The following is a 15,600-nucleotide window of genomic DNA, read 5'->3' as shown; positions in this document are numbered from 1 at the left end:
AAGGAATTTGATGATGACAAACTAATGAAGCAAGTGTTAAAAGTCTTCCATGATATCTTTGCGGAACCAGAAGGACTCCCACCCTCCAGAGGCTTAGACCATGTTATTCCTCTAGTGAATGGCAGTTCCTTAATTAATCCAAGGCCCTATAGCTATCCATATTTCCAAAAGAAGGAGATTGAACATGATGTTAAACAAAAGTTGGATGTTTCAATCATCCAACCGCGCTCTTCTCCATTTGCATCACCAGTCCTGTTAGTCATAAAGAATGATGGAACTTGGAGAATCTGTGGATTATAGGGAGCTCAACGAGATCACCATCAAAGATAAATTTCCAATCCATGTGATTGATGATCTTCTAGATGAATCACAGAAGACAGAAGTATTCTCAAAAATTGACTTAAGGTTTATGTACCGCCAAATCAGAATGAAAGAGAAATAAGCAGAAAACAGCCTTCAAGATCAATCATAGGCACTATAAGTGGAGAGTCATGCCATTTGCCTCGACCAATGCACCGGCCACATTTCAATCCCTCATGAACCAGGTATTTACGACCTACCTGAGGAAATTTATATTGGTTTTCTTTGATGACATTCTGATATACCACCCATCACTAGACCAGCACATAAGCACCTGGAATTGGTGTTCACCTTATTCAGGAAGCATCAATTGTTTGCCAAACAGTTCAAGTGTTGCTTTGCTCAAAAGGAAGTTGAATACTTGGGGCATATCATCTGTAAACATGGGGTTTAGGACTAACTCTAGAAATAGCAGCAATGCTAGCCTGGCTTCTTCCAACATCCTTAAAGGGTCTTCGGGGTTTTATTGGATTCGACGGTTATTACAAGAAGTTCATTCGCAATTATGGCACTATTAGCAAGCCCTTGACAGATATATTAAGAAAAGAATGGATTCAAATGGACAGAAGAAGCAAAAAGGGCTTTAGAAATATTAAGAGAAACCATGACCAAGAGACCAGTACTGAAACTGCCTGATTTCTCCATGCAGTTCATCCTCGAAGCAGACGCTTGTGGGGTAGGGATGGGCATTGTCCTTATGCCAGAGCAAGGTTTCTTTTCCAGGGGAAGGAATTGTCATGAAGCGAGCTCAAACAAGAGAAAATGAAACCAGAAACAGGCAATCAGGACGAGCTCATGAAGTTAGAAATGGAACCGAAAGCAGAGAACAAAAGGAGGTGGCGGTTTATAAGCGGAGAACTGGTAACACGTGGCTTAATCAGGAGTAAGTGGGGGGCATGTTTCGACAATTAGCTTAAGCAGGGAAAAGTGGGATACGTGGCGTTAATCAATGAATTTTGGGGCAATGTGGCAAAAATCTAGGTTAGCTATTTAAAGGGACATAGGGTTGGAAGAAGAGTCTCGAATTCAAATGGTCATTTCGTTTCTTCTTCCATTCCTCTGTTTACATGAAGGGTTTTCAGGACATATTCATGGCAATTCTAGCCTCTTTGGGGTTTAAATATGTCAAATAGTCTTTAATCTAAGCACCATAAGTTTGAATATTAAGAAAATATTTCCGATTCATAATCTTTTGAAGTCCTCTTTCTCCCTTATTCTCCCTCTCCCCTCTCCTTCGTCTAATCATATCTTCTTCACATTCTCACACTCATAGTGTACATGTCAAAAGTATCTAACAAAAGGATAGACAAACCCTTGAACCATCAATGTAGTAAACAATACTATAACCTATGACAACTGGAGAAAAAGGGATCTTCATGTGAAGAAATCTATGGAGTTGAGAATTTCACTAACAAAAATTCTTGGTGTTAGAGACACCAAATGATGGATGGAAAAGAGAGTGGTTGGAAAAGAGAGGAGAAAGATTACCAATGTTCTAAAAAACCCAGAGAAGCTCTAATACCATGTAAATTTAGGATAGATTCACACAATGGTTTTCATTTCATTAACTATAAATATACTCAAAAAGTTGTCTGTTTATGTTGCGCTCTACGAAGATAAATATTGGAGAAGTAAAAACTGAATGATGTAGGCAAATGAACATAAAACTCTGAGAAAATTTATTAAGATCTAAAGATGGAGTCTCAAATCTCAATAATCAAATCAGTAACTCAATATTTGTAAAACAATCATATGAATTGTCTACCAAATAGTTAAGTGAAGACATCCTATTTAAAAGCAACAAAATACAGTCATAGTAGGAATTGTTAAATCTATATAGGAATTCTACAAAATAGGAAAATAAACTAATTAATTGGTATATCCTGTCATAGAAAATAACTATATAAAATCTTAACTATCTAGGAAATAATAAACATATACTAAGCCTATACATACTAGTTTCTATATAAACTAAATACCTTAAGAAAACAAGAACATTTAATTACGTAAATATGTCTTATTGTTGGAAAATGTCCAGTTTAAGATCTTCCTGTTCTGCATCACTGAATCTATATCCTATCAAGTGTCTGGTTGGGTGTTTCTTCTTTTTCCAACTCCTTTTCTTAGTACTTTTTCAAGGAAGGAGAAGCTGAGCATCATTGTTACAGTACTTGGTTCAGCATCTAGTCATGAGTATTCATTGTAAAATCATGCAGCATGCTTGAAGCTTGTTTATTTGATTCTCGGCCTTAATGTAATATGATTGGGACTTGTTAGAAGGAATCCTTCTTTCTTCTGAAGTTATCATAAAATCCCCTTTTACTTGCTAAACTCTTGAATGATGTTTAATGATGAATTAGCTTACATTTGGACAGTATTACTGGTTTCCTACAAGGATTCTTAGTTGATCTAGACTAATTAAGGTAAAACAATTCCTGTTTTATTTTATTCCTACATAGTCAACCACGTATTTGGTTTTATTCTTGGGTAACTCCTAATCTATTAACATCTATCTCCTAATTAAGCCTAAACTACAGACATAACCAAAAGAGAGTTCCCATATAATGAGAGAAGCTGCTCTGTTCTTTCTCTTGTAAAATAGGGACCTCTGCTACAGCTTCCTCTGATACTCGTTTCTCTGCCATTTCTTTCTTCTCTTTCTTTGTAATTTTTGGGCCATAACAATTATTCTTCCTTTTTCTTGTTATCTCTAGGGAAGGGGTGGAGGATGTTTTAACTATTTTGTTCATAGGTTAGAAACATATTTATGTTCTTTTTTATTAATTTTGAAATGTCAATATCCAATTGTAATAGACTTTCTGTGTGCACAGCCTTGTAGGCAGAAGAAATTATTGAAGTTTCGGAAGAAGTCAGAAGAAAGGAGTGATGCAAGGTCATTGCAAGATTTGTACCGTACCTGGACTCCATCAAGAAACCCACTGGGACAATTAGAGAATCAGTTGGAACCAGCCATTGTGCATTCATCTTCTTCAGTTCTAAATCAGCAGAGGCAACTTCAAGGAACAGAGACCTCACAATATCAAAGTATCTCCAATCCATTTATGGCCACTTCTGTATATGGGAACTTGACAAATCCATACCCTGCTATGCCTGTGTTATCCGCTGTTCAGCCTGCTGAATTCAAGAATCAATTATTGCATCCTTCTTATGAGGTTTCTCCAGGTCCTCCAATTCCATTAAGCAGGTCAACAGACGCTCCTTCAAGACCTTTGACAATGACTCCGCGGGAGAAAATTGAAAAGCTACGGCGGCGGCAGCAAATGCAGGCTATGCTTGCTATTCAGAGACAACAGCAGCAGTTTAGTCATCAAGTTGCCGGTGCAGATCATCCTGTCATGCAAAAAAGCCCCCAAGATAGTCAAATCCAACTAGCTGATGCTGCTGACCTTGAAGATTTAAGTACTCTTCCTTCTTTTGATCAAAATTCACCTACAGAACATGATGATTCCAATACAATATCTGTGGCAGCTGATGATTATTCAGCAGAGGAATCAGTACTTTATCGGCTTCAAGATGTTGTTGCAAAGGTGTGCTTGATGTACCTGTAGGTTTTTTACTGTGTAGGTAAAAATTTGGACTCAGTGATAATATGTGCTTACCAACAGCTGGATATGAATATAAGACTTTGCATACGAGATAGCTTGTTCCGGTTGGCTCAAAGTGCAATGCAGAGGCATTATCCAAGTGATACAAGCAGTTCAAATAGAAGTAGCAGGGATGAACCTGAAGCTGTTGCAGAAGAAGAGGCTAAAGCCTGTAATAGGTTAGTTAACTTTATGCAATTTTTACATTACTTATTTTTTTATGTTTTGCATAGAAAAGGCTAGTTTGAGCCACTCATCAATTTTTTTAAAAAAATAAAAAGTTTAAATATATAAACAGAACACCAAGGAAGTGCAACCATATACAAAAATATTACAAGTTTTGTTAGGCAATCTATTATGTACCCAAAATCATCCACCCTATACAAGTCATGCCTAATAATTAAGGAACCAAATAAATAGAACCATCTATTCCTAATCTTTCCAATGTCGTTTTCAATCCCGTCAAACACCCTACATATTATTTATCTTCCAAATAATCCAAAAAATAGTAAATGGAATTAATCTAGTCAGTTTCTTCTTCCTTAAACCCAGACCAGACCAAGCCCCCACTTCCTCTCTTACTGAACCTGCCACCACCCAGCTGATCCCAATAAGTCCGAAAATCATGTGCCACAACTCCTGTACAGTAGAGCAGTGGAGAAGAAGATGACAGCAAGTTTCCAACTCCTTTTTACACAAAAAACATCTGTTGACCATCACCATATCCCTTCTCATAAGATTATCCACCGTCAATATGCTGTTTCTGCGTGCTTCCCAAGCAAAGAAAGCTAACCTTGGCGGAGCTTGAGTTCTTCAGATCAGTTTAGCAGGAAGCCGCGTCTGGCCTCCATCCCCCTGCCCCATAATGTGGCCATAATATGATTTCACGGAAAACTCCCCATTTTCCTTATGTTTCCATACCAGCTTATCCTTGTCAGTGGATGAAGAAATTTTAGAGAGCAAAAACAGTAAATTCTCATGTTCCTTTACCTCCCAATCATTGAGGTATCTGTTAACCATCACACTCCATTCCCCAACACCATTCCACACATCCTCCACCAGAATATTCTTGTTTTGAGCTATAGCATAAATGTTGGGGAATCTATCTTTTAGACAGCCCCCCCCACCCAATCATCAGTCCAAAAGAACACATTATTTCCTCTCCCAATCCTCCAGCTCACACACTCACTCCAGCAGCCACACTCACCAGTGAAAGGAGTTCATATATTTCAGTTTCAAGTAAATGAGAAAATTCCTTCCTGTTCATGCTCCTCCAGTTTCACGTATTTGTCGTGAGATTTACTCGCCCTTGTCAGAAATGACCATGGACAGTGCAAACTTGGTCTCTTGTGACTTCCTCTGTTGTTTTTTTTTCTTTCATTTTTTGTTACTAACGACAATTATGATATGTATAATAGCGGTTATAAGTCTTTGCATGGTTTTCAGGAAATATGTATAATAACGGAATAAGTCTCTGCTTGGTTTGCAGGAAATGGCTTCCTGGAAATTATTAATTTTTTTAATTTTCTTGTGTTTCAGAGGAAAAAGGAGAGAGAATGAAAAACTTTTTTTTTTCAGAAGAAAACAAGAAAAAAGCAAAAACTCCATTTGATACATAAAAATATTTTTAAATTTTCCCTTTTGAAACGTATATATAAACACTGAACTTTGCATGGCTGTATAATGTAACTTTTATACTCAAGTATATAAAAACAGTTTTTTCTTAAAATGGTAAAGATAATTTTTTATTATTTTTAAATGCATGCCACATTTTTGCAATCAGTTTCAAGAAAATTGTTTTAACTTATTATATATTTTATCTATTATATATTTTTATATAAATATATATAAATTTTAGAAACAACAAGTAAAAATATTTTCATGTAACTATGTGAGTCAACTTTCCCCTTTAGAAAAAGAGGAAGTTATTTTCCTTTGACTTAACAAACTCCAAATCTCCATCAATTTTGTATCTCTTATTCCCCTATGAAATATGTTTCTCTTTTTTTGTTCTATTTTCCCTCCTTGATCCTGAACCTTTTATTGTGGCAGATACATGAAGATGCCAGATGCAGAAACAGAGACCAACCCCATAGACCGGACAGTGGCACATTTGCTCTTTCATAGGCCCTTGGAGTTATCAGGAAAGCATCCTGAAACTCCAGAATCGCCTGCATCTGCAAAGCTCCAGTCAGAAAGGAAGACAATGGGAATAGCGGACATGCAATTAGGATATAAACTTGAGAGTTCTAAAATGAGACAAAGCTATCCTCAAGAAGAGGATAAAAGTCCTCCCCCATTAGCAGATAGGCCTGAATCTCTTAAAATTGATATATTCGAAACCAGTCCTTGCATGAACATTTCAGAGAATGCATCAAATTATGGATCGGCAGATGTTGGAGCTGCTGAGGCCGAATCTTCCCAATGAAGATCACAATGCAGAACTTTTTGAGGGTAATTCCTTCCTTTATTGCATCCATATCTTTGAAAATACCATCCTTGTATTTATACAGATTTAGTGGTAATCCCAAGGTTTTCTATTATTGTCAGCCAACTTGATTGTCATCAACAGTGGCCTCTGGAGCTTTCGGAGTCATGTCAGTTCGCTTCTTCTGCCGGTGATTGATTTCTTATATACCAGCAGGAAAGAAATGAAAAGAGTTCCTATTTTTTCTGCATTCACATGTCAGAAGTTACTTAATTGCTCGTCTCTGAAGTTGTCAAAGTTACATGTGTCTCCAAAAGATCGAATTGTCTGTAATAAATGTTATTGGAGATGACAACTTGTTATGTTTTTATGTTGTGATCTGTTGTCCTAATTGTGTGAAATCATGAAGCTGTGTAGTATCAATAAACCCTAATGGATTGATGTTGACGACGATGGAATTTCACGAGTTCTGTTACCAAGTTGCAGAACTGAACTTCATTATGGAACATATTTATACAGAATTTGAAATGTATGTCTAGACAATAAAATGCGATGACATAATTCGTCTTTAGATCTCTGAACATGTATATGTGTTTTTGTTTTTCCATTTGACGCATAAGTTTCGAGTAGCACGGAAAGCATCTTCATGTGTTAGTAGCGAAGAACAAGGATGTTGGTTCCTCTGGAAAGCACAAATCTGTTCACCAACATTGTATTCGCATCAGGTTGCTACTATCTATTGTAATATTTGAAACAAATCTGAAAATTTTGTAGAATTTATTTATAAATTTATATTTAGCTTGATTAGCAAAAGTCAAAAATTGTATTAAAATAGCAAAAAATTGAGTTCGTATACAATTTTATATGAAATAGAAATTTTACATTTTAACATTGTTGGATAAAATTTAAGATATATTATTTCAATTTTATACGATATTTCTTAAGAATTTGTTACGGGATGTCGATTACCTTTTCTGACTGAACTCTTTAGATGTTCGAAAACATTACAATACATTCAACCAAACATGATGGGACTGGGCATTCTGGAAGTCGACGCCCTTTACTTGAAACAAGTATTTATTTCTACTGACCAAATGCATGCTAAATTCGAGTTCATCATCAAGGAATGTCGTGAGATGTTCAAGAGTCGTTAGGATGTATCAGTTAGTTGCATCCGGAGAAATGGAAATGTATCGGTTTACCAGTTTGCTTAAAAAGTTTGTAATTGTTTATATTTTAATATATGTAAAAGATTACTTTCGACCTATTATAATTTAGTTAAATAAAATTTTGCATGATTTTTTTTAAAAAAATTTCTATTATTTTAAGTAAAAAGTTCGGTATCGTAAAGTTAAAATTAACATGTATTTATTTTTCATACATATTCTAAAAGTTAGCCTATTGTATTTGCATTTTAATACTGAGTCAATTATTAAAAGGTTAGTAAAATAGTTTACTAGGTTACATATAATGCAAATATTAAATATATTGTATTCATCGAATCATATTAAATAAAAATAATAATAATAATTAAAGTAAGTTACACATGTATTAAATTAATTATGAAAATAATATCTTTTAGTGGTGTGACTTAATGGGTTGAGGAGTGCATACAAATACATACGTGTATATATATATGTACATATTTGTATTAAAATTTTATAATATAATCTTAGAAGAATTTTTCATAATTTTATAAAAGATAATATAAGTATCATTTTACATTAAAAAAAAAATTTATAATTATATGCGTAGTGAATGAAGTATAGAAAACATATAAATGATCAAGAGTTCATATAGTGTATAGTTTTAAATAGTAAATATATTATTATACATATTTGTAGCTAATTATTAAAAATTAAATTCTATTTTTATATTTAAAATTATTATTACATTGATTTTGTTTCTCCTACTATATATATATATATATATATACACACATATATATTATCACTTTAAACTAAAAATTTATAAATAATATAAATTAGGATAATATTAATAACAGTGTTGGTCAAGTTCTCAGCCCTAGCCCACTTACAACCCAAGAAAATCCAACGCTTTTATGGGGGTACGTCGAAATCCAGTGGCAAAGGACTCTGCTTTGCATCGGCAACGCATAAGATCTGTGGGCGTATATAATATGTAAGTATCTGTATCAGAATGGTTGGTGAAAGGCAGGGGAAATACGGGGAAAAACTGAAAGAGGGATGCAGATGGAGATTGAGTACGAAGAGAACGAGACAAAAAAGTTCAAGAGATTCAACAAAACTGGGAAATTTGCAGCTGCTGCTGCTTCTTCTTCCGCATCTATTAACAATCTTGACGATGGTTGCCTCATGCACATCTTCAGTTTCTTATCCCCTCTTCCAGGTACTTCAGTCAACCTTTTTTTTTTTCTCTTCTTATCTCCATGTATGCCGTCGGCACTTAATTTATGGTCAATTTTGTTGTTTTTCCTATACGCTGGTGTGTGTGTGTGTGTATAAGTATCGTAAAGTAGCTTTTATTTTGATTTCTCTTTTTGGAATTGAGCATTTCTCGCTTGTTCATGGTAGACTGGTTTAATGATGATTAGCTAGGGTTTGCTCTGTAATGTCTTCCAGCTAATTGTTTAGCCGATTAATTGTGCTTCTTTCTCTGCTAGTGTTTGGGTGCTTAATACTTCAAATGAGTTAGGCAGTGGACCCTAACCGGGAAGAAAAAGAAGGATGTAAGAGATTTTTGTAACTATGTTGACATGGATTTACGTTGAGGTTTTGTGGTTGATGGTTTCATTTGACAACTTACTAACAGGGCATATGGGCTTGACACCTTATAAGCTTTCTTTGTTGGTTTAGAGGTTTCCTTTGTTGGATTAGAGGTTTCCTTTGTCTAGTTATAGATTTTCTTTGAGCTTCGTGTGGCTTTAGAGTGTATGAGAATTCGAAACTTAAGCGCTGTTTAGTAAATCAAAATATTTTTTGAACGTTTTTTCTGCTGAATTCATATATGTTAATAGATAAAATTATGAATTTTTTTAAAATCATTTTCTAACCCTTGTTTTTATTTTCAACAATTTATATATTTTATAGATAAATATGTTTCTTTCGAAACAAAACTAGAGAAGATATTCATAGCTCTCCACCTGATGCAGCTGTTGCTAAATGCCTATATATAGGCATCCCATTTAGTACCAGATACATCATTTTAGTCTTTGAATGAAAGTTTTTCCACCTAAAGTGTTCTCTTTTCTATGCTCTCTGGGTTCTTTGGCATACATTTGGCTCGTTCAGTGCGTGCAAGACATCCTTATTATTTTTTTAATGCATAGATAATTTATATGATCTCTTTGACATATTCTTGTTGAGTTTGCAGATCGCTATAACGCTGCCCGCGTTTGCCAGAGATGGCATTACTTAGCGGGTCACCCTCGCTTGTGGCTGCGAGTAGACCGATCCATTAAAGATTTATCAGAACCTGGAGTTTTCCCAAATATTGAATCAGCTGTATCAGCAGCAAGGTTTGTGGAGTTTGTGTTGCGTGATTCTTTATTCAATTGTAGCTCTCACATGTGATCATCGAATTGCTTCTTCTAGACCTGGCGACACCATTCTAATTGCAGCAGGCGGGATTCATCATGCATCTAATATTCAGATTGAAAAACCTCTTTGCCTGGTATATGTTCTTCCTTCAGAAGAATGCTCACATAGATTAATGTTGACTCTTTAATAGATCTTGAAGGAAAGCTAGTTAATATGATCATTATTTAATAAGCCATTGGTTTTGGGAAGCTTGTGAGTTGTTTGATGTCTGCTACTGCAAGTTGGTCGACAGAAAACTCCTTCAGCCTTTTGCTTTTCTCTGGGATATCTATGAACACAGTTTTTACCCAGCCACTAAAATTCCTTTTACTCTTAAATTTGACAATGATATTTGACATTAGGAATAGAAATTTTTGTATTTTCTTTTTTGAAAGAAAGAGTATATTAACAAGGCACCAAGGGACCTTAGCAGTTTATCCCAATGGCCACTAATATCCAGCATTTTACAGAATCCTTGGGTTCTAGTCTTACAAAGGGCTGCACCCTAAGCCCAAAAAAAAGGTGCTGAGTGTGGCACAAATTTTAAGAGAACAAGTTACAGTCTTGTCAAAACATCAAAAAGGTTGTTGAAATAGGGGTTAAAGACCTGAGATTGAAGGAAAATTTTCAGAGTAGTGTTGCTGTGCTGTTTTACACATATTTCACACATGGTTTCCATGCTAGGAAACTATCTATACGTCGAGACTTTTTATCGTGTTACTATTAAGTTATAAATTTACAAATAAATAAAGAAATCCACATTTTTTTAATGAGTAAATATCTCAAGAATAGAACATAGATTGTTTTTGGAATTATTCTCAGCAGTCAATACTCTCCCCCAAGATGGTTCACAGATATGTCCAATTCTTTAGTTAAGACATCAGTTAGCTGTCCAAAAGTCTCATGGAGGATATTTAAAATGCAGAACTTATTTTTTTCTTTTATGAATTGCAGGTCAATCTCAATGCGCTTGTCCTGTCTTGTTGAACTAGCTTTTGCCATTACAGCTTTTTTGTCCTATGTATTTTTATAGAAAAAAAATATATATCATTAAGATGACAAAGAAAGACATAAGAGTGGAGACATCCTCCTCTAATCCTTTATAAGAAGATTATGATAGCATAAAATAAAAGACAGTAGATAATGACAGCCAAAAAGTCACTAGACTTTCGCTTCCAAGTCTTATGAAGCATAGAGAAAGCAGTGTCTGAAAACCATCCATGGGCTTTAGCCTATAAAGAAGGAAATCCCACAACTCCTGACTTGACGAAGAGGGGTAGTAAAAAATCCTATGATTCCTTTGAAGCCAAAGAATTCATAGACTGGCAAGTATAGCCCCTCTCCACAAGGTTATAGCCACCCTATGGATGCCATCAACCATGAGTGCAGGAACTCATCAAAAGCTCCATTTGGGATAAGATGGCTTCCCTTTGGCCCAAGACTTATGGGAAATACTCTGACCTTTTCCTTGCTGTGTTTTACAGGAGCTGGGATGCTATAGTCATGTGGTTTTTTTCCCCTTCTGGGTTTTTCTGTTTTTAGTATATGCTATTTTCTTTTTCTTTGGCTTCAGCTGGATAACTTATATGTTGTTTTCTACGTAATGTTTTCCTTTTTTTCTCAATAAACTTCCTTCATATAAAAAATAAATAAATAAATAATTTAAATCTTTTTTTCTCTTTCACCCCATCTAAAAACCTCTAATTCACCCAATGTACACTTTGTTGTCATATAATGATATAATTGGTTCCTCTCCCCAGAACCTTTTACCCATGCTTCATTTTTTGAAGCCATAGTTTTTCACACCTATCTTGGGTCAGAGATCAATTTAATTTTTCTACTTGATTGATCGTTATAATCTGTTTCTTTCTCTTCCTAATAATACTTCTTTTTCTATTAAAAAAATATAGAAGATAACAATGATAAAAAGAACTTTATGAGAAGGTGATAATGAGTCATTTGAGACAAAGTTAAAGGATGGAATGTTTGGTGCAAGTACGTGTTTCTTTTATAACAGTATAGGGATTATCAAGGTCAACAATAATGGTATCAAGAGTTGGGTAGGACTTCCTAAATGTTTACTCAAGAACTGGATTCAGTAGTTGTGTTTGACTAGGTAGAGCTTGCTCAATGGCCTCATGTATATGTAAGGTTTCATATCTGCCCTGTCCAACCTTTTATCCAAGTTTTTAACCCTCAGCAATTTTTTCAACCCCTCATCACTTGGGACTGGAACATGCATAGGCATTAAAGGGCCATGGATTGAATTTTGTGCATTTACCTGTTCTCATCCAGAAGAGGAAACTGGTGGAAGATAAAAGGGTTAAAATTCCCGAGGTCATATATAAACTCATGTAACACATTTTTTTTGCATAGCTTTTTACCACCTCTACAGACACATCTTTTTCCTAATCTTGACCTATTAACAGCCCAAGGGTCATACTCTCTTGTGGTGCCTGTTTGCATATCATTTGTGGACCTTAGTTTACGGTCTTCTAGAGATAAGTTGGGTGATGGTGGGTTCAGTGAGGGATAAGATCCAGGCTGGGAGTAAAATGCATAAGGATAGGCGATTTTCAAGGCTTATTCCTTTGTATACCTTTTGGTTAATCTGAATGTAAAGAACTAGGAGAGCTTTTAAGGATACAGAGGCTAATTTTGATAGATTTAAGGACTAGTTCCAGATTCTAAGCTTTTTGATTAAGAGTCATCCTCCTTATTGTGAGGATTTAGGGAACTTAATAGGCGTTTTATTTGATTTCTAAATACTTTATCTACGGGTTTGCACCGTGTTAGTGCTGTTAAATGTAATATATCTTTTCTTTTTTAAAAAAAAAAAAAAGAAATGGCAGTTGGCTATGAGTTGTCATTAGAACTGTGTAGGTTTCTGAGTGTTGTGGATCGAGTGGAATGTTAGGATCTTAAAATACCAAGTTAGCCAATTCTCTTTTTATGTGGCCATGTGGCTTTTTTGTTGCTTTATGGGCTAAGGCTCGTGGCTACTATAAGCCTTTTGGCAATTTTGCGAAGTGCCTGGTCTTGCTTTACCTTCTTGATGTATTCCTTTCTTTAAGATTCTTTTAGAAGGATTTCATCTTCGGCCTTTGTAATTTTCTCTCATTTCTCTAATAAAAGAAAGCCTTGCATGGCACTCTTCCAATTAAGCCTTGTAGTTTGCAAGTCGCAGTGATTTAGGTATCGAACTAGGCCACTATCCATTTTTTTTTTATCTGACACCATTACATGGCACTCTTCCAAGTAAACCTCCTTAGACCTAGCAATTTTAAGATATGAGGCATAAGGGGATAGAAACACCCAAAAACTCCCTCCCAAGTTCTCATCGAGTGGCATCCACACCTAGAACTAAACATGTGTATAAAAGTTCTTCTGGACGGCACTAATGCACTAACAATCACCCAAATCATGGGATTCCCTTGTTCTACTACCCGCAAGTCTATTCTTGGCTCTGAACATCCTCTGCCTGCCATGAGTAGTTTTTGCTGGAAAATCCTTCAATCTTCTATTTCAATATTAGGAAATTAATTTTTCAAAAATATATGATACTGGTTGGGGAATCACATTGATAAGTGGATTTGTTTAGTGCAATTAGTTTCTTACTCCTTGCAACACCTATATCTATGTATGTCTATGCTCCTTTTCAATATACAAAAATTTCAGCTTCTCTCTAAATCCACAACTGTTATCCTTCATTAACCTCCAGAATCACTTTCCAAGCAAAGGCCATATTGAACATACAGGTGATTGGAAACTGTGATCCCCTTCATTAAGAGGCTTCTTCATCAAATTTCAAGCCACTAATGGAAATGGGCAATGGTCGTGTATTCTGTCAAAAGAAACAGGGCTCCTGTCTTTTAGCAATACAAGCAGGGATTGAAAACAAAGACAGAAGGTGGATGAATGGCTTACAGCAGGAGTACTAATAAAGCTAACCTGTCTCTTTTTGTAGGAATCCATGTTTTTACCCTGCAAACTTTCTCGAACTTGATAATAAATCATTCTCAAATGGTCTCGTCCACAAGACCAAGTAATTGACAGGAATTCTTGTTCTAGTGAGCAGCTATATAAGCTTATGTTACAGATTGTACTAATTGCGAACTGTTCCAACTAGGTCTTATACCATTGATGATGGTTATTTGAGTTAAACAGTGTATGGGAACCATTGATTTTTATTTTGGTGTGTCTCAAGTTGTTAATGTTAGTCTTACCGTTACAAAAATAATTAGGTTTACCACTTCTTGGCACTGCTGATGACTACAAAGCTAGTCAATTCCATATACACCATGTGTGAAGGAAAGATTTAAATTGGGCAATCCAACAAAGTCATTGGTTCTCGTCATATTAGTTAGAGTTAACAAAAAAATGACAATGACAATTATATAACTCCTGCACTCTTTTTTTCTTAAATATGTATTTCTTGGTTTAATGACATCCTTTCGGTAATTTCTTATGTGAACCGAGATTGTATGGGTTTCTCTTTTTTGGTTATATGAGGAACAAGAAAGATAGTTGTGCACTTTATAACTAAATGTCTCTCTTGAACGCAATAAGGATGTTTATATTTCCTTTCTTTCTTTCTTTTAATTCTCAACTTATATTGTTCAGATTGGTGGAGGTGAGCGTCCGGATGAAACTACCCTCATCTGTTCTCGAGGTTCAGACAGGTTCGCTAAATTACTATATATTGTATTGTTGTGTTGATGATTATTAGCGAGAGTTTTCTTACTGGAGATATTATGAGGAGCCACTCCATATTGCTTGATTTCAATTGCTCCCATAAATCTAAAGGTGGATTGGTTCCTTTCCAAGCCAATCAAAAAGGATTTTTCATTATCCAGCAGTTTGAAGTTGGCTCCTCAAAAAATCTCCTGTACTTTTAAGCAGCAAGGTTTTGTATGTGCTGTTCCTTTTCTTTGAGCAGTGCATTGGAGTTCCTATCCACCTGCAAGTTGGCAAATTTAACAGTGAAAGCAGAGCTTGGTTACTGCTTGCTTCATAGGAGTGGAAAGCTGACCATAGATGGCTGCATTCTTCAATGTGAGTCAAACCCTTTGGATTACCTTTCATGTCCTATTGTCAGTACAGCCGGTTGCCATGCAGTGTTTCCGTCAACTTTTAAGGCTCGTGGTGATAGAGTTTCTGTCTCTCACACCCGGATTGAAGGAGGCACTAAGGCTGTCTTGACAAGTGGCGACCTAGCACTGCAGCGTGTTCGAGTGATTTATGCTCGCACTTCTCACTATTTCTGGTTTGATGTAGATTACCAATGATGATTATTGCCACAGCTTGTATGCAAGTTTATGTCTCTGTTCAAGTAAAGTTCTATTTTTTATTACATAATTTATTTGAAAGGTCTCAAGATTGTATGTTCTCCAAGTGTACTTTCAATAATCTTTACTGTTCAGTTTGAACAGAGTTGATGATTGGTCAGCGAAAAGAATTGTAACTTTAGAACATTCTCACAAAAAGAAAGTTACTGATTAATGGCCAGCATTTGCAATTGCTGTGTTTGTATAGATCGAGGTTGTATATGGAAGCTCCTCTAACACCTTCCAAGAAGCATACCAACATGGCACTTGCTATATAAGATAAAAGACTAGAGAAAGTGATTCAAGAAGGTTTCAGAGCT

General features: G+C 35.5%; 2 protein-coding genes across 4 annotated transcripts in view; both read left to right on the top strand.

The window, feature by feature from the left end:
- The window catches only part of LOC110806365 (agglutinin-like protein), a 36,301-nt gene extending 29,337 nt beyond the window's left edge, over positions 1-6,964 (top strand). For all 3 annotated transcript variants that reach the window (XM_088210037.1, XM_088210036.1, XM_088210038.1), the window contains 4 exons: positions 3,192-3,908; positions 3,987-4,144; positions 6,018-6,419; positions 6,516-6,964. In XM_088210037.1, the coding sequence (XP_088066163.1) occupies positions 3,192-3,908; positions 3,987-4,144; positions 6,018-6,393 (1,251 nt within the window). In that variant the 3' untranslated portion in view covers positions 6,394-6,419; positions 6,516-6,964. The remainder of the gene's footprint in view (positions 1-3,191; positions 3,909-3,986; positions 4,145-6,017; positions 6,420-6,515) is intronic.
- A 1,445-nt stretch (positions 6,965-8,409) lies between these two features.
- Positions 8,410-15,487, top strand: SKIP5 (SKP1/ASK-interacting protein 5). The gene is made up of 5 exons (XM_022031183.2): positions 8,410-8,763; positions 9,748-9,892; positions 9,969-10,047; positions 14,577-14,635; positions 14,893-15,487. Exons 1-5 carry the CDS (start codon positions 8,601-8,603, stop codon positions 15,239-15,241), a joined length of 795 nt encoding a protein of 264 aa, XP_021886875.1. The 5' UTR covers positions 8,410-8,600; the 3' UTR covers positions 15,242-15,487.
- The last annotated feature ends 113 nt before the right edge of the window (positions 15,488-15,600 follow it).

Source organism: Carica papaya, chromosome 8 (genome assembly GCF_054855325.1).
Source record: "Carica papaya isolate Zhongbai chromosome 8, ASM5485532v1, whole genome shotgun sequence".
In the NCBI taxonomy this organism is placed as follows: domain Eukaryota; kingdom Viridiplantae; phylum Streptophyta; class Magnoliopsida; order Brassicales; family Caricaceae; genus Carica; species Carica papaya.
The sequence above is the reverse complement of the archived record's forward strand: the minus strand, read 5'-3'. Positions and strand labels throughout refer to the sequence as shown.